Genomic DNA, 24118 nt, shown 5'->3' with positions numbered 1-24118 from the left:
AATTTACTTTCTCATGCAATTGATAAAAGCATTTAAACAGACAAGCTTAATAGTTCTTAAAATGTTACCAATTTACCATTCTTATTCCATTTTAACTTTTTCTAAAAATAATGTTTAAGGTACCTTAAAGGGTCCAGGAGAGGGGGTATGTTACATTGGGGGAAAAAAGCACCACACTGGGACTCCATATTTGTCTTCTCTGCTAGATTGTGAGATCCTGGAAGGCAGAAACTAAGTTGTCTTCTTCATCTTTGAATTGTCCTCAGCACCTAGAACAGTGTATGACACCAAATAGTATATGTTTACTGAATTGGGTGACTGGTTTCCTCACATGGCCTTTTGAAAAATCATTTTTTCTTTTAATATGTAAAGGAGTCAATACCTCTACCATATACAGAAAACTTTTTAAGGAAAACATAAATTCACTATTAGATAACTAAGAGGAGAATAAATTCAGGGGAGTTATACCTTTCCTTATAAAGTTATATCTTTCCACCAAGGTATCTTTCCAATCTTATAATTTGCCATAATCCAAAAAGAAAAAAGCCTATATTTCTTAGTGAGCAAAAAAGTTAGTACTTTGAGATGCATTTTTGTACCTAGGAAGTTAATTAATATGTTTAAAACATATAAAACCCAATAATTACTAGCTTTTGACAAAAGTCATAGCCTCGCAAGGATCCACAAATCCCTTGTCTGAAGTTCTGAAATCCAAAAAGCTCTGGAAATTTAGTTTTTATTTTTTAGTAACTTATTTGACAATCAAATTGATTTATCCTAAGCTTATCTGGCAGAAGTATCTGACCTGAACTGAATGAGGCTATTTGCTGCTATTTATTTACCCCATATTAGCATACATTTTGCTGCAAAAATATTAATATATTTGATTATGTACTGTTTTCCCGAACCCCCCTGGGGTGCTAGAGAATATACAGTAAATGGTATTTGGTTTTATTCAAACCCACCAGACCACATCAGACCTTGCCCTGGTTGCTTTACAAGAAGAAGTCTAGAGCCACTTTCCAGCCTTTCTGAGGCCATGCCCTTGGCTCCAATCCAGTCTTTTCTGCAGCCACCTTGAGTAATAGTTGAGGCTGCAGGAACAGCTCAAAAAGTCTGTCTATCATAACGTCAGTGGGAGAAATGAATATGCTTCATGATGCTATTGAAAGTCGATGTTACTACCTTGATGGTCAGTGACCCGTTGTTTAAGAAAGAACATCTGAGTCTTTCAAATAGCACCTTTCTATTTTCATCACTGTACACTAGGCAGTTGAGGACCAGAATTAAGTTACTAGCTCTGGGCCTTGCAACGGTATCTGCTCAATATATATTTACCATTTGGCTGACGCATATATCTTGGGCAGCATGCAAGAATTTCTCTCACATTAAGTGTGGGCAGTGACAGATATGTGTGGAGAAAAAGTAACCGGAGGCCTTATATTGGCTCAGCTCCAGCAATAAATCCATCATTACTCCATGGAACTGGCACACTCCCCCAGTATCTCTCAAGGACCCCACCCACAATTAGAGATCTTGTAGTGAATAGGACGAGTTATTTCTGTAACGCTAGAGGTGGTGGACCTGCCTACGCCCTAGAGTGGGATATTCTGGGCCTGGATAAGACAACGTAAATACAAACCAACGTTTCCGAACAGCATTTCCTCACAAGAAAAGAAACAGACTTAAAATCATCCCTCTCAATCTGCCTCTCTTTGAAACTGCAGTTAGTGGGTCAGACGCTCCGCTAGACGCCACCTACATTGGGCGCGCGCCCTCAGAGCCGGGGCACCATGCTGCTCCTGCGCAGGTCCTAGGCTCCTCCCTTTTCAGCTACTTCCGGCCCCCACCGAACGTCCTCAACGCGCTTGCGCCGTTTTGATAGGCTTCTGGGGCAGAAGTAATCAGAACGCTGCCTCTCTGGAACCGCCCCCGCCACCTCTTCGCCCCGCCCACGCTTTACCTTCCCCTCCCGAAATCTCGCGAGGGTAGGGGCGCGTCGGTATTTTGCGGGCAAGTAGCTCTCCCAGCTGCTGTAATTGCTGCTGCGGGAGAAATTGGAGCCGCTGTCGCCGGCGCGCCCGCTCTCCCCCACTGAGAAGAGCCGCCGCCTCTTTCGCGCTCCGTATACACCTATCGCTGGGAGCGGTGGTAGCAGCAGTCCCTGAACCTACCGCCGCCTCGTCAGGCGGTAGCTCTGCTGGTCATTCCCGAAGCCAGGCAACGGAAGGCGGCCCCCTTCCCCTAACCGGCTCCTCACTCCAGGTCGTCTGCTCCCTCCTCAGCCTCGACTGGGACCCACTTCCCCAGTCTCGCTGGGGTGGAGGACGACCAGGAGGAGACGAAAGTCACCCTTCCTCCAGGCGGCGCCGGCCCCCTCACCCGCGGGTGTGTCCTATAAATGGCGTCGGAAAGCGACACCGAGGAATACTATGATGCCCCTGAAGATGTGCACCTAGGGGGCGGCTACCCCGTAGGGTAAGTAACTGCAGCTATGGCCCAGAAGCTGGGCATCCCAGTCCCCTGGCATCTCCTGTATCTTCCCCCTACACCACTCCCAGGTCCCGCTGTGTCCGCCACCTGTGTTCCTCTCAGTCTCACTCGAGTACTTCAGAACCCAGACCTGGGGCTCCTTAGGGCGGGGTGAGTTGGAGAAAGGGGAATCACCCACCTCGGGCACCTCGCCCCCCGCCACCCCTTTCCCTGATGAACGGGCCCCGGGGGCTCTCTTGGAGCCCCTTTCCCGTCTTATCCAGCTTTCTGGGAAGTGGGACAGACAGCTTACGTGCCTTAGAGCCACAGATTTGTATCTGTGGGGTTCGGAGCTTACCTTTTAAAACATCCGTTTTGGCCTCAGGGACCATAGATTAAAGGAGCAGTAACAGAAATTGAACTTCCAGTTTTCTTTTTTCCTTTTACCGCTAACTTACCTATTCGTTTCAGAGGTGGCTGTAACTCTACCCTATTTGTCCTCCTCTTTTCCTTGTACAGAACAAAAAGGAGCTGGGGCAAGGCTGGGTATTTACTTAAGAAAGTCCCCTAGCTGATGTACTCTAGATCAACAGTCTTTTATTAAAATAGCAATAGCACCTTACAGTGAGGCAGTGGAAATTGAAGACAAGGTACCATTAGGGAGAATGCAGTCTAAAAAGGTATCCGGACAGAAATGTTCACAGTCGACTACAGAAATACAAACAAGTGCTGAGTAATCTGGTGGTTGGAAGGAGAGCCCCAGCTTTGTGCTCTTTATCTAATTCTGCAAGATGTTTTAGTGGTGATTAATATGGGTGATTCTGAGTAGGAAGTACGGTAGTTGGAATGTTTTGCTTGACAAGGACTTCTTTCTTACCGACTTTTCCAGTTTTTGAAGTTGGAATAGTGTTTAAACGATTTTACTGAACTCTTCTACAGACGTGTGGAATTAGAGGCAGTGAAATATATTTTCATGCTGTAAGAACTTGAGAATTGGTAAAATTTGTATGTTAGGGTAAATCACTAATATGGTTCCGGAGTTCAACTGCCTTCAATTCTCGTGCTTACAAATGTGGAAGAAGTACCCCGTTTGATGCAAATAGAGTTATGCATACATTTAGAAGTCGTATATTGGTATCCATTGTATACCAAAAAAGTTACAGCAACAGAATCAGAAAGACATGTATGTTGGTAGATTGCAAATGTGTGTGTTTCCATCAATCTTAATGTCACTGTTGTGGGATTTTGGGGTGGCAGTGGCCAATCTTGAGATGGCACTGAATCTTCTTCAAGTTCGATATCTGAGACAAGTTCATAGCCACATAGTAGAAGATAGGAAATACTTTTGGGTTTTCAAATATGTTGGATTCCCTTGAAATTAAATTTTTTGCATGTGGTTTTCTTTTCAAAGTAGTGAACTATCAATTCACATTAAATGAGAGACCAAATTCTTTAGTACTTTTGTGTATGTGTGTTGGAGTGGGGAAGAGAAATATCAATCCGTTTACATGATTGTTATAAATTTAGAACTATGTGGCTATTTTTCCTTTTCATTGAATAAGTTTAATTTCAAAGGACAATTACGTTTTATCAGGACCTGCGTAAACTGTCTAGTACAGTACCTGGCACAGAGAAAGCATTCAAATGTTCATTCTCTTTCCTTTCTTGGCATTAGCAAATTTGTTAATTGTGGTAAAGTGTTTACTTTGGGAGAAAGTATACAGAACTTGGAGCTATTTTACTTATCTAAACAGAATGAGTCATTTTGATAGAATTGATAATTTGTTCTTCTTCCATGGGATAATATAGCTTCTCAAGCACTTTGATCCTCTGATACTGGGTGAAAAGTAAAAAAATCTCTTGAAATCCAGCTTTCTAATTGTAACTCTAACCTGCCCAAATACTGAGCATGTTGAGCTCTATGGATAAAACTGCAGGGTCAGTTAGTGAATTCTATGGCTCCTTGGCATACTAAGTGAGAGGATTTCAAAGAGAATAGACTCATCTGGAGAATTGCATCTGTAAAGAACTAGCAGTACTGAGAGAATAGAAAAAGGTTAACATCATTTATAGTTTCCTCTGTCCTCTGTGGCAAATTTTGTTATTTGCATAAGGCACTGTGAGGAGACTTGGCTGTGCAACTACCTACCTAGAAATGCAATAAGAAATTTTGATTTGTGGAAACAGACGACATCACTAGATATTTGGTCATTAGGAATATCTTCTGTCCCTTGATATGAACTGGAGTGGCGTACCATACAAACTCTTAAGAGGTTTAATAGACTGAAATGTGCACTTTAAGAAATGTTCCTTGCTGTTGTGTGTTTGGGAGTATACAGACTATTTCACCAAATTGTAGTAAACTGAGTAGGCAGTTGAGACTTATCTCGTATGTTTTGTTAATCAGCAGAATCCAAATATGCAGTCCATTTCCTAAAATTAATTTATTTCTTGCAATTCTTTTCCAATGGTGTCTTCAGCTTTATTAATCTACTCTTTGAAAGCAAATTTAATAAGTTAAAAATCAGCCCACTTTTTTACAGAAAAACTTTTGATTCCAATATAGCACATTTTGCCACAGTGGCAGATCATTTTCACTTGCCAAGCTTTGCAATATATATTACATTTATAATACTTTGATTGATATTTTAGGTCTGTTTTTATTATTCTTATCTACATTTTTACATATGAAGAACCTTAGGCTCAGAGAGTTTTAAGTGAATTGTCCTAGGAGATACAGCTTGTATATGGCAGAGCTGGGACTTGAAACCAGCTCTTCAGACTCCTAGTCCAGTATTTTTTTTCTAGTATATCATAGCTGCCCCACACTATGTGTAGAGGGTGATGGTTCGGTGACGGGGAATTGGGGAGACATCCTCCCCTAATAGATTCTAGCTAGAATGAAATGTTTTAGGACCAATTTGCTGAAGTGAATTGATGCATCTATTTAAAACTAGCAGCCCAAACTTTTTAGTTCTCTTGGCTAGAAATTTTCACATTATCTTTCAAGAAAGCATATTTTTGTTTTGTCAGATAGGAATTTTATAAGATCATATCCTATTACAGCTAGAAGGGACATCTGTTTCATATAAACTGTTGTGAAAACTGAAGCCCAGAGAGGGAGAGTGACTCATCCAAGGTGCCACAGCAAATTAATGGCAGAGCTAGGACTAGAACCCAGACCAGTTTGACAGTCTGATGTTCTTTCTGCTACTGTGCTGTCTTTTGATAGAGCAGGAAAGGGAGGAGGAACTGTAGTATAGTAGAAAAGAGCCCCGGACTATGAGTCATTTCATTTCCTCATCTTTAAATCGAGATCATACTCTTGAGAACACTTCCAGCTCTAAATGTCTGTGATTGTATTGAGGTTTAATAGTGTACTTTTTATTGATAAGCTTTTGTTCTTGGGAAATCTTTCCCTGATTTCTTTTTTACCTTTTAGTTTAACAAACTTAATGGTGTTTGGTACATGGTTTAAGATCCATAGATTTGAAATTACGTATTTACTGGGTAATTATTTATGAGGTGACTGCTCTGAGTATTATATATGAGGTGAATGCTCCTGCTAACTCTTGTGGTTTATACCTACACGTACTAAAGGCTGGCACTGAGAATATGTTATAAAAATAAATGTTATCTTTTCAGCACTTTATTTTTTTACTGGCAGCCAAAATATTTTTGAGGTCTTGGAAGAAGGGTAGAGTCACAATATTTTTAGAGTAGGAAGGGAGTGGAGATCATTTAGCCCAGCTGTCCTATTTAACCGAAAGTGAAACCTAGGCTCAGAGAGGGGAAGCAACACATTGCTGATGAGTGGCATACTTGGAACTAGAACCCAAGTCTCTTAATTCCTAATTTATACCATGCTGCCATGTCTGTGGAAGGAGGGAAAGTATTGCTGGGTATAGCTGCTATAAGTTTCTGGCACTTACCCTGTTAGCCGGGATCCTAAGATGGTCTACTGCTATCTAACTTGACCATTTCTTCATGCCTTGCCCATCAGAGGACATTGACTGTTTTAGGATCCTAACTTTTGCTCACTAATTTTCTAAATCAGGATAAAAAAGAGTAGCAGGATAGCTTATCTAAGAACAGTGGTTGTTATTTATATTATTTTATTTTTAGGAGTTAGTTAGTGTTGACCTCAATCTACCACATTCAGTTTAGAGTAATGGCAATTAATTGATGAAATCATGGGAACTGAAACCAAACTGTCTTGAAGAATTGTTAGGTATAAAAAAGTTTTATAGCCGCCTTTGTTGAAAACTCACCTTCTCACTTTACTATGGCATCAGAAACATTTCTCTCTAAATTGAAAATTGATATAAGCTTTAATTTTAAAAATATTTGTGTGATATGAATTACTTTAGGAAAGTTTCCTTAGAATGGCTGTTTATTCGTGAGTTGGCATTTGATCATAGATTATATTTGATTGCTGTTGGCTTTGTGGATTGATAGAAATATATTTATAAATACTGTTTTATCACACTCATGTAGTATATTGAAGTGAGGGAAAACCTTCTACATATTAGTAAATTCAATTATAAATTTAGTGACCTCCAGCTGTCAATCGGTGACTCATGGAGATAGGATAGTCCCTAGCTGTATATGGCAGTTTGGGGGCTCAATTTGAATCTGTACAAACTCCTGTAAATTGAAGACTGTATTTTGTTCTTGTGATAACCTACTTCATAAAATAGGGTAGATGAAATTTGATTTTTAAAAATGTAACAACCTAAATAGTTTTAGGATGTTAAGTTCAGTGGTGGTCTTATAGAATAGAAAATAATTTCTAATTATTGGTATTTGGGACTTACTGTATAACCTTTACATTACACAACACTCCATATGTTCTCTTCAGTTCATTGTTACAACTTTGACAAAGTCAGGTGAATTTGCCAGGCAAGCCCTTTGAAAAGCTGTTTGTTTCCTCCTCGTACTCTGTCTACAATTTGGTAGTTACTCCTGGGGTAGTAGAGGTGGTGGTAGTGGAGATGGAGGAAGGGAGTATGAAGAGGAAATCATGGAGGTTGTGGTGAGGCAGGTGAAGGGAGCCCCAGCAGCGAGTTTAGAAACCTGGTTATAAGGCTGCTTCCTGGGGTATGGATAGCTGAGATAAGACAAATCTCACCATTTAGATACACACATACACGGTGTGATTTATATAATCCTTTCCGTAGGAGATTAATAACCTGTAAGAAATACCTCAAACAAAAGTTAAAGTAATAACAATTGTTAGATATTTTATGATGCCCTACTGATATTTAACTTGAATTGATACTTAACCTACATTTCTGTTTTCAATCCAGAGCTAAGCTAATTTCTGTAAACTTTCACAAAGTCTGTTCCCCTCTCACTGTTGGATATTATTCAACTAAACAGTTAAACCTTTAATTGGGTGCTTTCCTTACTCTTCAGAGTGGAACTCTGTCTATTCTCTTATTTCAAACTGAACAGTCTTTGTGTTAGTCTGTCATTTCATGCTTCAGAATTGAGGAAAAAGCACCTAAGACATAATGTGGGCCTCATACCTGATGGCAACCCCAGTATTTTTCCCCAGTCGGTATACAAATTTATCTTGGTTACTGTGGCAACCAGTCTATCAGTTATTCTTCTAGCTCTTTTGCCTTCTCTCAGATACTAGGATTACCATATAATCAGGTTCTGCTAAAGCACTTCAGGTTTTAGCATTTTATTACCAGCTGCAGCTGTCTGGCAGTTTACAATTTGGCATTCCATCAGAGTCAGTTGCTTTTAAGTCCACAAAACCTTTTTGTCTCCAAACCTTTTTTAAACATACAGAATTTAACAAAAACATGTTTAGGCAGCAATTTCCTCATACTAATTTTCTCAGTTTCAATGTTAGTCATTGCCTTGAAGACTGAATGCCTTGCATCATTGACATCCAATGGCCATCCCTTTGTGATACCAAGTAAATAAATTTCAAGATCAAAGGTGACCATTTAGGAAATATACTTACAAATGTGATTGTAGACTCAGTATCATCACGAACTAGCTAAATGACTTAAAAGTATCTTGATTCATCAGCAGCTACCAAATAAATAATCTGTCTTTTAACAAAAATGATTTCTATAGGTTGTAGAAAGAATGGCCTTTAATTTTTTTTAGTTTGAGAAAACTGTTTAGAAATTTAATATGAAATGTTATCTTTGTTTTACAGTCCTTGAATAAACAGAAAGAGAAAGGTAAAGACATATGTGTCTTTGTTTTAAGTCTTTCATATTACTTGATGTACATTTTTTATCTCTTAAAAATTTCAAGGCTGGGTGTGGTGGCTTGCGCCTGTAATCCTAGCACTCTGGAAGGCCGAGGCGGGAGGATCACTTGAGCTCAGGAGTTTGAGACCAGCCCGAGCAAGAGCGAGACCCCCATCTCTACTAAAAATGGAAAGAAATTAGCTGGACAACTAAAAATATATAGAAAAAATTAGCCGGGCATGGTGGCACATGCCTGTAGTCCCAGTTAACTCTGGAGGCTGAGGCAGTAGAATTGCTTGAGCCCAGGAGTTTGAGGTTGCTGAGAGCTAGGCTGACACCACAGCACTCTAGCCTGGGCAACAGAGTGAGACTCTGTCTCAAAAAAAAAAAATTTTTTCAGAATTCATATAACTAAAATAGTTTTAGAAATTATAAATATATTTACTTATTAAAAATAAGGATAGTGAAGAAATATTTAGAATATATAAGCTGCTGCTGTTAATGTTTGTTTTTGGTGCTCATGCTTAATATTGCACTGTGTAGTAATAACTTCTAAATATGCACAATTAATCTCTTGGGTTAACTGAATTGGAGGTGGTTATTCTGTCAATGACTTAACCAATATTGCAACCTATTCCCATACATAACAACATATGTCATTTCTTTTTTAAAAAGAATTTTGCTTTTAAAATATTATGTATACTTTTCAAAAAGTATTTATCTTTCTGAATTAGAAGATTATTATAGTAAGCTTGTGAGTTTGTATTTTTGGTAATGAAATGATTTAAGTGCCCAGGAGTTTGAGACCAGCCTGAGCAACATAGTGAGACCCTGCCTTTACCCACCCTCAAAAAATTAAGTTTCTCTGGCTTGAATTTTTATTTAAATCATGATTTGAATAGTTTCATTTTAAGATTAGTATATTCTATCCAAAAACTGTAGTTAAATTCTGATAATGCCCCAAGGAGAACTTTAATTGCACAATTAGACTTAAGAGCAGTTTTCCTTTCTCCACAGAGCCTTGATCCTTAAAACTTTTAAAGGGGGAGGAGTGTCAATTTTTTAAAAATCCAAGGGTGAAGCGTAAGATTTTTGGAAACTTTCTGTAGAAAACTTTAACAGTATTTTTCCAATAGGCAGCCTGTACAGAACAAACCATATCTGTATAAAACCTACTTAACCACTACTAATTGTAATAAACCATTCCATTACAAAACTTATTGAATTGTGGGCATTCTTATGAAGCACAAATCAAACTTTCTAGAGAACCAGTAAATGGTATGTAGTGCTCTATGCAAACTCACTTTCTCAGAAGTAGGCATCTTGGTTATTAAGTGGGCTCAAGAGAAGGGGTGGGCGTGTTCTTTCTGACATTGCTCTTGAACTGGTAAGAATAGTTGCAGATGAACTTAATCTGTAGTCCTCTTTTAACTCTGTCCTTGAAAGTCTTTATTTAAATTGAGAGACTGATGGAATCATCTTTCTGGTTATTAGCAGTACTATTAACAATTTGAGTGTTTCTTTAAACCTCTGTTTTGAAATATGCTTATCTAACCCACATCAGACTGAAACCACAGGTGATTTGAACATTTCCCTCAGCCCCAATTTTACCCCTTTGACTGCCAGTTTTCTCCTTCCTAGTTTACCCAATGTCATTAGTACAGAGATTTCCTAGCATAACAATTTCTTGTCCCTTACAATAGAGAAGGGTCAGTGATAGAAGAAGTATAAAGGGTGGGAACTTCTGAAAGGAGCAAGGGAAAATTGGTTAAATTGGAGAAAGTGGATGAGTTGGTAAGTGGGATTATTTAGTGCAGCAGCCCCCAACCTTTTTGGCACCAGGGACCGTTTTCATGGAAGATAATTTTTCCACGAACCGGGGAGGGGGGCATGGTTTTGGGATGATTCAAGCACATTACCTTTATTGTATATTTTAATTCTATTATTATTATTACATTGTAATATGATGAAATAATTAACAACTCACCATAGGTTGGGGAACCCTAGGTTAGTCACAGGTGGGGGTCAGTCATTGGATTAGTGGAAGATAGGTGAGTGGAATGAATAAGTAGCGTGATAAAACTAGTACCTTTGTGAGTGAAAGCAAGTAGATTTGTCCATACTTTGCAATGGATATTTTATCTTTATTGGATTGGTTTAAGGGATTAAGGTTAATGACTGGGATTAGTCCTTTTTCCTTTAAGTGAACTTTACTATCCCTATTATGTCCCTTGTCATAGCTCTTAGCTGTTGACTTTTAATTTTTGCCTTATTTCCCAGGACAGAGATGGCCACAGTTGATGTATAGTAGTAGCAGAAGATTTAGGTGGGGATGGGCGTGGTAAGTAGGCATGCTTTGTGGTGTCTACTCTTCACAATTTCTTCTACTTTTGAATTTCCTGGTTCTCTTCAGTCTCCACCCAGTCTCCCCCCAAAACACACACACACACACACACACACACACTAGTTCCTATAAAAGGAGAGAGATAAGGGAGGGAGCTGAGGGAAGGCGAATGGTTTGGATTTATGGGATCTTTGTAACTTGAGGACATCTTGTACTTAGTAAATATCAAATGTTAACAGTGAAGCCTTGAGAGGTGTTGCCAGTTATCCTGTACTCATGTCAACTCCTTGTTACCAACTCTTTTTTCCAGGGATGAATATGTTCACAAGAAGAAAGAAGTATTATAGTCCTATATGTTGTTACACTCAAAAGAATGATAATGCCAACTAATGTTGGGCATTCATTTTCAAAGTTCTTTCACTCGTGTTATTGCTTCTGTTTATTCTGCAGTTCTGTGAGATAGGTAGGACAATTATTGGCAGCTCAGGGTGGGTAAGATACAACCATCAAAAGGTGGAACTTCACTAACTTGTGGAACTAGATATATGGAGATGTAGAACATTAGGTTCCTCCCTACTTTACTTTTCTAAACTGTAAACATTTTTTTTTTTTTTTTGAGACAGAGTCTGACTCTGTTGCCTGGGCTAGAGTGAGTGCCATGGCGCCAGCCTAGCTCACAGCAACCTCAAACTCCTGGGCTTAAGCGATCCTACTGCCTCAGCCTCCCGAGTAGCTGGGACTACAGGCATGTGCCACCAGGCCCGGCTAATTTTTTTTCTATATATAGTTTTTAGTTGGCCAGATAATTTCTTTCTATTTTTAGTAGAGATGGGGTCTCGCTCTTGCTCAGGCTGGTCTCGAACTCCTGACCTCGAGCTATCCACCTGCCTCGGCCTCCCAGAGTGCTAGGATTACAGGCGTGAGCCACCGCGCCGGGCCTAAACCGTAAACATTTTATGATACTATATTTTAAATGTGAATTATTAGAATGACAGAGCTAACTCTCCTACCATTTGGGTATGTACAATTTACTGTGTAAAACAATAAAAAGAAATATTTTTATGCCGTTCGTTTTAAGCTTTGACATTATTGATTATTGTATGGTAGCCAGGTCAGAAAATGACCTTGCTACTGAAAGAGCTGAAATTCCAGACGCTGTTTGCTGCATTTCAAAGGGTATGGTCTTTGTTCCTAAGGGAAACCCCCTCAGGGTATGAGCCACTGCTAATTTGGATTTTGGTGCCACATCAAAAAGTCTTAATCCCAGATTTTTTTTTTCTGTAATTGTGTTACAGATTGTTGTCACTTGTTAGTCCACGTTGCTTTTGTTTTTGTTTTATTTTAGTATAGTTCTGATTCATATTTTTGGCCACATGCCACTAACTAGAAACACAATGTTTCTTTTTGTCCTCTTCCCCCTTCAAATGTGTTTTCTAGCGCTCACAATGACTGTATGTGGTAGTTATTAACATTTTCCACCTAATCAAACCTCTGTTGGCTATCAAATTAATGGGAAAAATGGATTCCTAATAACTAGGTAATTAGAAAAATCAAATGATTAGTAATTACTATTAAAGATATAAATAAGATTGAACAATCTTTTTTGTAATTAATAAAGGGCCTAAACTTGGCCTACAGAATGGTTTTATGTAGGTAAGCATTGTAGGTAAATCAAGATTTTTCTAGAATATTTATCAAGCGCTTGATACATATTTCATAAAAGAATGCAGAAGTAGAAATTCAAATACATAAAGCATAGAAATGGAATTTATAAAATAAAGTGCTTAATATTAAATCTTACTGAAATATGTTTGGTTTTCTATTATTCATGATATTGAGGAAGAATGTGAATAATTAAAAGCTACCAGTTATACCAAAATCTCAGTTCAGCCATTAGTTTACAACTTCCCTTCCCATCATACCTTTTATCAGAGATAATAACAGTAGATTATCTTTAATTAAAAAAACAATATAAATGGTTTGATTTGAGTTTTGTTCCTCTGCTCTACTTTGGTGATGAGCAGTGAACTCAGAGGAAGGAAAATATGGATCTTGAAGTGTGAATAATCAGCTCATTGATAATAGAATTGATCAATTTAAATTTTTTAAAGGGGGAAGTTGTGACAGGTGCTTTAGAGTACTAATTTTTATTTAGAAGTTACTGGCATTTACTTTTTAAGATTAGTACTCAGTTGGATATTTTAGATAACTTACAAAAATCATATTAGCACATTAACTTAATAAAGCTTCTGTAGTATGGCCATAGCCCAACATCTTGTTTGTTTACTTTTTTAAAAGTAAGTAACAAAGTAATTTAGCGTGATTACATTAGGTATTGATTTCTCCAGGCAGGCGTAAGTTAGTTATCTATTTCTGTCTTGATTTTACTAGCAATTACTTTAAATAATTAATACATGTGACTTTTATTCTAACCTACTTTGACAAATTGGGACATTGTTATATAGCTTCCTTACCCTGGAGTTATTGTTTTAATGTAGCTATTTATTGAATGGTTGTGAACATATAGAGTAGAATGTTTTTAGCTTAGAATTCCTGAGCAGGCCCAGAGAAATGATTTATTTTTCCATTATTTTGTCAATAAATATATTATCAAGCTGTTATTTTAGGAATATGGCATAAAACTGTACTATATAAGTCATTTTTGAAAAATCAGTTTGTCATTTTAGACAAGATATAGTTGCTTAAGGGTCTATTTTTAAGTTCTTAGTTACTGTATATGTGAACAGATTCTTATTTCACAACAAAGTTTTCTTTGATTCCATTGAAGATCATTTACAAGTATTGCCACAAAACCTTTCAAAAAACATACAGCTATTGTGCAAATTTTCATACCATCTATTTCTATTAATATAATTGATGAAATTATTAGGTATTTTTAGATACATTCTACTTCTAGGCTTTCATAGTATTTAAAACTTAAATGTCCTTTCAAAGGATAATAAAAGTAGTAATTCACATCTTGAAGATTCAGTTAATTCTCTGTTAGATAATTGTCATAACTGTATTTTCAGCTTTTTGTTAATCTTGTTAATAAACCAGTATTGCCTTATATCAAGGTGAATTTGAGTGATTCCTGTTTTCTACTGCCTATTTAAAACATAACATTTTAGGATATATTAGGAAAATCAGACTACTTTCTGATTTCCTAACACTTATTTTTTTTCCAGCTATTTGCGAGACTTCTTAGGTTTAGTTGGGACTGTTACTTTTGGTAGTAGCCAACTTAAAATAGTACTATGAGAATGGGAGTGGTACTGTCAAAAATGATTTGGATTTGAAAGTTTAGCGGACTTAGATGCCATTTCTTCAATTTGAGTATTGTTGTTTTTAGGTTGAAGGTGCTTCTTGACTTCCCAGTCTTCTATGAGGGGTTTTCATGCTTAGCATAGAATCTAGTAACTTTCCACAGAATATAACTAATTAATACAATCAGTATATACAGTTCAACTCCCAGTGTATTATACAATATTGCATACCAACTTTTAAAAGCTATACACTTACAGCAAGATTTAAAAACAAAGCAAAACTATCTCTTGTTGTCTAAATATGAGCTATTTTCAATTTTTGGTTCAACCTGGGGTTGGTTGGTCTGTTTTTATTTTTGTTCTCTGCTTCATTTTTGTTGTCGTTGCTGCTGCTGTTTTTCTGACTGGCCTCAGTGGGCTAAAAAAAAATCAGCATTTTCTGAGCACCAGAAATCTTCTGATTCCGTGTTTAGACGTAGCACTTTAGTGTTGGTCTTAGTTTGCTATCAGATCTTACTTGTTGGGCTTTAGAAATTAAAACCCTTTAAATTAGCTGCTTACTTTAATGACTGGCTAAGGCTTTATCTATGCTCATATCCTGTTCACCTCAAGGACCTTAGAATCCCAGCACCTTCTTAGTACAGGCAAGCAATTCCTTGCTCTTCTTGATTCAATTCCTTGATGTACTGCTTAGGCTCATCTTATTTTTATATTAATATTTTCCTTAAGGCAAAGGATAGAGAGGGATAAAAACAAAATTGAGCTGTAGGGTAATTCCCTTTTAAATCTTTTGTAGTCACTCTCCTCTAAGAAAAATGTTTCTCAAGCAACCTGCTTTATTTCAGCTGACTCACTCCATACTCCCTCTTTCCATGTCATTGCCCCTTTTTACCTCTGTAGGAGCCTATGAGGAATTTTACAACCTTACAAGAGGCTTTCTTCAGAGCAAATCATCTTTTTTTCTCAGAGCCTTAAAGAAAAAGTGAGTCTTCTTATTACTAGAAAAAAGCCCTTGTTAGTCCATTTTTCTGTGTTTTCCAATTGTTTTGGTATATTCTTTTCATTGAGTGTGACGAGGGTCTAGAAATGGAGTTGTTAGGTGTGAGATTGTTCTTATATTTTATTTTTGTACTTTAAGAGGTGGTTCTTCAAGTTCCCAGTTGTTTAGTTGAATATGAAGCAGGTGGTAAATACAGATTTAGTCTGCAAATATAGATTCCTCCCTATTCGCAGAGGGGTTTGTTTGTTTTTCTTTCAGATAACCCTCAGATAAGGAGTAGAGAAACACCAAACACAAAAAGGCAAAAGGATTTATCTGTAGCTAATGGGTGAGAAACTAAAGGTAGGATGGCTTTATGGGCTCTGGCTCTTTGAAACCACAGAAATTCAATGTTCTTTTTAAAACATATACGTAAGCACTGCACCAAGATTTTAAGTCCTGATTACCCCAAGGCCATAGCACATGAGTGATGAAGATATGAGTTTAAAATGAGAAAAGGTGATCCACTAATTTCCTGGAGAAAAACCACTTGGGGAAGCTCTGAAAAACCCAGGTTAGATTCCTACTGTAGTCAGCCATGTCAGTAGCTGATTTTGAAACGTGGGTTTTGCAGTAAGCCAGTCAAGGCAGTGCAACTGGCTTCTATTTGGGGAATCTAATCTATATGGGTTCTTAATACAAATTTAAATTCATTACCATTCAAATCTAGGAGCTATTAGTGCTTCAGGTTGTGGGAGGATGTTGAGATTATGTGTTGACAGAACTGAGCAACAAATCTATTTCATATTGCAGAATGCTCATCAGGTTTTTTATTGATATAGAAATAATATAACTGAAGTATTTCTAATATCTGTTTTATACAGTGAGGAGAGCATCCTACAATGACTTTTGTGGATGGAAAAATCCAAACTCTGAAATATTTGAAAGAAGTTTATTCTGAGCCAAATTTGAGGACCATGAACTGGAGCCACGCCCAAGAGGCCAAGAGCAAGTAGACTTGCTGTGGCTGGGTTACAGTTGAGTTTTATACATTTCAGGGAGACAGGGGTTACAGATAAAGTCATAAATCAATACGTGGGAATCATGCATTGGTTTGGCCCGAAAAGGTGGGACATCTCGAAGCGGGGGCTTACAGCTTTTATAGGTGGGTTTGAAGATTCTTTGGCTGAGAGAGTTAGGCTTTATCTAAAAGACCAGAAAGGAAATGCTTAATTTAAGATAAAGGTGCAAGCACTCTAGGAGGAGAATCTCTCAAGTTAAGATAAGGATCTGCTGGAATGCTTGAGTTAAGATGGGAGCTTTCTATCTTTTAGGTGATGTTAATGCTATACCCGAATCAGGTTGGGAAGTAAACCATACTATATTTGGTTAACAAAAACCTGCTTAGTGGGATTTTACCATTTGTGAGCCTGACTCATCTGGCCTCCTTAGGAAGGAATTTGAGCAAAAGGAAAAAATCAGAGTTCAGTCCTCACTTTGTATGTGTAGTAACTGAATCCCTTTTTTAATGACGACATACTTTTAATTGATATTTATCTAGAAAGTTAGCTATTGATGTTTATTTGACCTATATAGGTTAACTTCATTTTAAACACGTTGACTGAAGATGGCTTCATGTAAATATCTTTATAAATAATGGTTATATGTCAATTTACATGTCTAGAGATTTTGTCAATGTGTTAGAGTAGCCATCTTGGTTTTGGGGAGGGTTGCGGGGGGACAGTCTAAGCCAAAAAATGAAGCTGTTAATATATCTTCCTACTCTTCACTGAGCTTTTTTTGATAAATGTACATAATACCATACATAGTATTTGCATTAGAGCATACATACTAAATGCAGTCTGGAAGAGCTCAGATTGAATATACATGTGCAAATTTTTTCCCCATTCAGTGAACAGTATTGAATACTTAGATGAATATTTATGCAATGATATTGGCCATGCAATTCTTCCTGCTTTGTTTCTTCATTACACTAACAGATCATAGGATTAATTGTCTACCTAACTAACTTGGGCATGGGGTAGAGTGGCTAGATAAAGTACAGTACACTCAGTTAAATTCCAATTTCAGATAAACATAGTAAAAATGTATTTGTTGTTTTAGTGCAATGGTATTTATTTTAGTGTCTAACACTTTTGGAAGTGCATCAGTGGAAAAAAAGTTGAAAAATAGCAAAACTTATATATTTTTTAGGGATACATGCATCTTCAATGAAACTTTTTAAAAATGAAAAAGTAAGAGAACAATAAACAAAATCTAGAATAGTGGTTACCTCTAAGGGAGAGGCAGGCAAGTGAAATAGAGCACACAGTAGCTGCACTGGTACTGGCTGTTCTAATTCTCAGGTAACATGGTGAGTCACAGCAGTTCATTTTATTTGTTAATGCTTCATAATTACACATACACATTGTACATATCAAATACAGAATAATAGTTTAAATGTTAAATTAAAACATAGATTTCAATAAGAAATTCAGCCTATATACAAAGTTTAATTGTATATACTTTCCAAAATAAATCCAAAGTCCCAAAAGTAAGATGAAGAGGCACCAATTTCCTAAAGATCGTATCAAGTAATTAATAGATTCTAGAATGATTACTTGCCTGCCTCTAAAATAAACTCCTCAATTTATGAAAATTTCATTTTTGTTATTTGATCTCTACAGTGGCGAAGCTTCAGTGTTTTTCTTTACTTGAAAGATTACTAATTGTTCAAATATATTATATGCCAAATTAAAGGAAAGAAAAAAACAGAGTATGTATAAAGATTTGATTAAATCAAATGACCTAGGTATAAATTTTAGGATTCCTAGGGCCAAACAAAAGTCACAAAAAGCTCTGCTCTTTTACTGATTTTTAAAAATTAGATTTCTAGCTCCTCCCATGTAAGAACTATTTAGACAGTTTATAATAACCATCAGTAAGCAGAAAAATTCATCTTTAGCAAGTGCCAGTTTAGAGCATTAAACTGAAGCATTTTGTGTACATTTATTTAGTGTTTGAAAGCACTTCTGGTTCTCAGTAACCTTGTATAATTTTCTATTGTAGAAATAGCTGGAAGGGCTATTCCAGGAAGCCTTTCCAAATATATTCTCTTCCCCTCTGATATACACACTTAGGTGCCCCTCTTCTGTGGTTCCAGGATGTCACATGCTTGTGTCTCTCATTGCAGTTGCCACATTGTATTGAAATTATCTATTCATGTATTGGCCACAACTCACCAGATTGTGACCTCTCTGTGGTCAAGGGCTGGGTCTTTCTCATCTTTTTTTTTTTTTTTAATGCCTGGCAGTGCCTGGCACATGGTAGATAACCAATAAGGATTTGTTGATTTAATGAAAGGACCTAAAGGCTCAGCTAATCCAGCTCCTTCATTTACAGGTGTGGAAATTTGAGGTATAGAGAGATTGTGACTTTAGAAATAGAAACAAGAGACCATAGGGGTTGTCTATTCCAATCTTCTGCAATATCTCTGTTAAGGTATCATTACATTTCTGTTTGAATACTTTATCAGGGAAGCAGCTCATTCCTATTTCTAAACTCCAGTTGTTATTAACTCATTAGGTTGAGCAAAAGCCTACCACCTTGTAATTTCTACTTAGTCCTAGTTCTGCTGTGTGATGCCTCAAACATTTGAGGACAGCTGCTTTTTCTTCCTTATCGTCTCCAGATTAGCCATCCTTAGTTTTTGGGGTTTTTTTTTGGGGGGGGGGCGGTACAAAGTCTCACTTTGTTGCCTGGGCTAGAGTGAACTAGAGTGAGTGCCATGGCGTCAGCCTAGCTCACAGCAACCTCAAACTCCTGGGCTTAAGCGATCCGACTGCCTCAGCCTCCCGAGTAGCTGGGACTACAGGCATGCGCCACCAGGCCCAGCTAATTTTTTCTATATATATTTTAGTTGGCCAGATAATTTCTTTCTATTTTTAGTAGAGACGGGGTCTCGCTCTTGCTCAGGCTGGTCTCAAACTCCTGACCTCGAGCGATCCTCCCGCCTTGGCCTCCCAGAGTGCTAGGATTACAGGCGTGAGCCACCACGCACCCACAACCCACAACGTTCTTAAGTATACTCTTATCAGTGAGAAGTAGAGTAGGATTTACCACTCCCCTTGCTCTGGACATGATAGTTCTGTTAATTCAGCCCAAGAGCACACTAGTTCTTTGGCAGCCATATCACAGTCTTCGCTCTGAGCAATCAACAAAAATACATAAATGTTTGCACATGATTTGCTGTTAAACCATGTCTCCCCTATCATGCATTTTACATTACATCTACTACATTTCATTCTTTCAAGATTTGAGCCATTGTTCTAGCCCATTGAAATTTTCATGGATCCTGTCAGCCAGTATATTACCAATCCCTCTCAACTTTGTGTCGTCTGTGAATTTGGTAGATATGCCATCAGTGTTCTCATCCAAGACATTAGTAAGAACATCAAGTGGAATAGAAAATTTAGTGTTTAAATCCATATTGTTTTGTGTACAGTATTCCCTTTACAGTCTAGGTAGTAACCCTATCAAAAAGGAAATTAGGTTAATCTTGCATGATTGGCTTCTGTTAATGCTTGCTGACTCTTAATGAGTATCTCTTTTCCTTGCCTAAGGCTCTTAAGCCATTTAACAATATGTTTAAGAAATTTGTTTGGGATTGACATCAAGTCAATCTGTCTATAGTTTGTGGCATCTGCCTGCTTTCCACTGTTGACTATTAGAGCATTTTCCTTTCAGCATCCTCTTCCATTCTCTCTGATTCTTCAAAGGTTTTCGATGGGGATTGAGCTTTGCAAATTCTCAGATACACTGGGATATAATTTATCTGGGACAGTAGAAATGAACTCATTTAGAATAGTTAGGTACTTTTATCTCCTTGGATGCTTTGGGATTCAATTTCCCCATTCTGTGATTTGTTTTTCCCTTTCTGGGTTGACTATCAGTAATCTTAATTGGAAAAAAAAAGAATTGAGGCAACCTTTTTTACATTTTAATAATGTGTACTTATCCACTATAAGCAGACCTGCACTTTCTTTTTGTTCTTGTTCTGAGTATAAATTAAATCTTTGTCTCTGATATTTTTAAAAAATCTTAGCACATTCTGAGTATCAGCCTTTCTGATACTGTTCTTACAGGCTTTTGAAATTTTCCTTGGATATGTGCCTGTTCCATCCCTCCAATCTCTCCTGTGTGTTTTCCTTTAAAATATTTCTTATGACATGTCGCCATGGAGATGCAGTCAACAAAATTCTACAGGATGAGCAACGTACTTTCTTCAACACATGAATTGTGGGCAATAAACAAAATTGAAGAGCTACCTACTGATTTATTGAAAGAAATATATCAATTGATTGCAATGTATGGACCTTATTTGATTAAAATAAGCCAACTGTAAAAAAAATTGAGGCAATCTTGGAAATCTGAATGTTGACTGTTATATAATAAGTAATTGTTCAGTTTTATAATGGTGTTGTGGTTTTGTTTTAAACTTTTTTTTTTCCCTTTTTAAAGAGATGGGGACCAGGCTGGAGTACAGGGGCGATCATAGCTCACTGCAGTCTCTTAATTCCTGGTCTCAAGCTATACTCCTTCCTAAGCCTCCTGAGTAGCTGGGACTATAGGCACAATCCACTACGCACAGCTAATTTTTCTTATTGTAGAAACAAGGTCTTGCTGTGTTGCTCAGGGTGGCCTGGAACTCCTGGCCTCAGGTGATCCTCCCACCTTGGCCTCTCAAACTGCTAGGATTACAGGCATAAGCCACTGCACCCAGCTGTAAAGAGACATCGTTATTCTTTTTAGATGCATACTGATATGTTTATGGTTAAAAATTAAATAGTTTGTGGGATTTACTTGAAAATCTGGCAGGCAAGTCGAGGGAGGAGTATTAATATTGATCATTATTGAACATGATCAACATGTACAGGGGAGTCATAATGTTATCCCAATTTTGTATATGTTTGAAATATCCATAATTAAATGTTGGAAAAACTCCCCGAAAATATTTTTTATTGTCACATAGATTGTTACTGGCAGATTCAGAACTAAAACTCAGGTCTTCTGATTCTGGCTCATGTTCTCTTATTGTGTTGCTAAAATTATAGCTCTTCTACTTCCAAATTGATGTCATGTTGTCCTTTCAGTTTCTGGGACCCCGAAGATTTCCCTGGGAAATTTGTAGTGGTACTTCTAAGATCAAGGCCTTAATAAATGGCCACGCTTCCACTTAACTGGCTGTCTACCCATGTGAAACCGTGAAGGGACATTAGAATTATTAGGGTAAATAGGCTACATGAGTTATTAAAACCAGCAAAAAACTTGGGTCCTAGTCCTCACTAGACTTTAGCATAAATTCTAGGATGGCAGGGACCATGTTTGTTTTGTTCACTACTTTATACCCCAGCACCATGCCTGGTACATAGAAAGCAATAAGTAAATGTTGAATATATTAATTAATTTAACCTTTTTTGGCCTCATTTTCCTCACATGTAAAATGAGAAATTTGGTCTAAATGATTTTTAAGGTTCCTTCAAAAACTAAAAAAAAAAAAAAATCATTCTTGCCTTCTGAATAATTCTTGCTCACCAAAAGCACAGACAATAAAAGCAAAAATAGACAATGGGATTGTATCAAACTAAAGAGCTTCTACACAGCAAAAGCTTTTAAAAAGTTTTTTATAAAGAATCCTTTTAGGATTTTGAAAAAGACTACTGTACATTTCTTTAACACTAGCTAACACGGATAAGTAATATGCTCATTTTGAACAACTGTAATAGAAAAGCCATAGTTCTTATATGGCATCCAAATCTGTTTAAAAAGTAGACTACTGCTATATATTTGCTGTTGGATTGACTTGTTTTTATAAAATAAATGAATACTGTTCTCAACATACTAAATTAGAGAGTCAGGTTTAGCAAGTTCCAAAGTTGAGCCATGTCAAAGGGTTAATAAAATGTTGCTTTGCTAACATATGTGTATCTTTTGCTGCAATTGTATTGAATACAGTACTGTTATATCAGAGTTTTTTAAAGGATTTGACATCTTGCTTCCTATGGAAATTCAGGGGGCAGCTTTTGAGTAAGTTGGCAGTTATTGTCATCAGATCCAAATCCCAGTGACTAGGTACCTACCCTTGGGAGCAATGACCTTATTATTCACGTGAAATTTTGCTTTGGGTATCTGAAGGTTATCACTGGATCAGGTCAGAGTTTACAGAAGAAAAATAATTCCTATACTATTCTATAAAATCACCAGAAACAATGTTTTGAAGCCATGTAAATTTTTTAAAATAGTGACTATTGCACAGATATTAAAATACATTGGTACTGAACACCAGTACTCTAGCTGCAAAAGAAAAACTTCTATAATTAAAATGCTAAATGGATAGGGAACAGAGAAAGCATGTCACACATTGATTCATATTCAAACATGAGCTTTGTTAGTATAAACTAAACATTAGCTAGTGTGTGAAATAACTTTCTCATAGAAAACAGGATATAATGAATTAAAATGTTCTATCTGTATTGAAACTTGCTAAAGTAGTAATCTGAAAAGTGCCTTTATATTCAAAACCTAAATGGAAGCCATACTAAATAATTTTAACATTTGCTTGGAAAGCCATGTGGATTGTTTAGTAGAATACCAATACTTAGAGTTTATTTTGAAGCTGTTTCAAAAATTGCTTGCTTTTCATATTTAAATTTAATAGCACCATTGATGGACAGTGTCTTCAATTTTAGAAACTGTGCTGCAAGATCAAAAATTTACTGTGTTTTTGACATTGGTCTGGGCAATGATTTTTTTGGATTTGATCCCAGAATCACAGGCAACAAAAGCAAAAATAGACAAATGAGATTGTTATCAAACTAAAAAGCTTCTGCCCAGCAAAGGAAACAACAGAAGAAACAACCTACAGATTGGGAAAAAATATTTGCAAATCATACATCTGATAAGTGGTTAATATCCACAATATATAAGGAACTCAACTCAATAGCCAGAAACAAATAAACCAATTTTAAAAATGGGCAAAAGGACCTGAATAAACATTTCTGAAAAGAAAATATACAGATGGCTAACAGGTACATGAAAAAAAAGTTCAACATCACTAATCATGAGGGAAATGCAAATTAAAACCACGATGAGATGCCACCTCTTACCCATTGGGATGGCTGTTAATATTTTTTGAGACAGAATCTCACTCTGTCACCCAGGCTGGAGTGCAATGCCACAGTCATAGCTCACTGAAGCCTCAAACTCCTGGGTTCAAGCAATCCTCCAGCCTCAGCCTCCAGAGTAGCTGGGACTACAGGCATGTGCCACCGAGCCCAACTAATTTTTTTCATTTATTTAGAGACAGGGTCTCACTGTGTTGCCCAGGCTGATCTTGAACTCCTGGCCTCAAGTGATCCTCCCACCACAGCCTCCCAAGTAGTTGGGATTACAGGCATGAGCCACTGTGCCTGACTCTGGATGGCTACTATTAAAAAGACAAAAAGTGATGCTGGTGAGGATGTGGAGAAAAGGGAACCCCCTTGTATGCTGTTGGTAGGAATGTAAACTGGTACGGTCATTATGGAAAACAGTATGGAGGCTCCTCAAAAAACTGAAGGTAGAACCACAATATGACCCAGCAGTCCCACTACTGGTTATACATCCAAACAAAATGAAATCAGTATGTTGAAGAGATATCTGCACTCCCATGTTCACTGCAGCACTATTCACAATAGCCAAGATATGGAATCAGCCTAAGTGTCCATCAACAGATGAATAAATAAAGAAAATGTGGCATATATACACAGTGGAACAATATGCAGCCTTAAAAAAGAAGGCA

At 37.3% G+C, this 24118-nt stretch overlaps 1 protein-coding gene across 3 annotated transcripts in view; it reads left to right on the top strand.

Annotated features, from left to right (window-relative positions):
- The first annotated feature begins 1967 nt into the window (after positions 1-1967).
- Positions 1968-24118, top strand: part of WDR44 (WD repeat domain 44) — an 84778-nt gene continuing 62627 nt past the window's right edge. For 2 of the 3 annotated variants that reach the window (XM_069462943.1, XM_069462942.1), the window contains exon 1: positions 2002-2478. In XM_069462943.1, the coding sequence (XP_069319044.1) occupies positions 2402-2478 (77 nt within the window). In that variant the 5' untranslated portion in view covers positions 2002-2401. Of the gene's footprint in view, positions 2479-24118 lie in introns of all 3 variants that reach the window. The other variant, XM_069462944.1, reaches the window with a different exon arrangement.

Source organism: Eulemur rufifrons, chromosome 30 (genome assembly GCF_041146395.1).
Source record: "Eulemur rufifrons isolate Redbay chromosome 30, OSU_ERuf_1, whole genome shotgun sequence".
In the NCBI taxonomy this organism is placed as follows: Eukaryota; Metazoa; Chordata; class Mammalia; order Primates; family Lemuridae; genus Eulemur; species Eulemur rufifrons.
The sequence above is the reverse complement of the archived record's forward strand: the minus strand, read 5'-3'. Positions and strand labels throughout refer to the sequence as shown.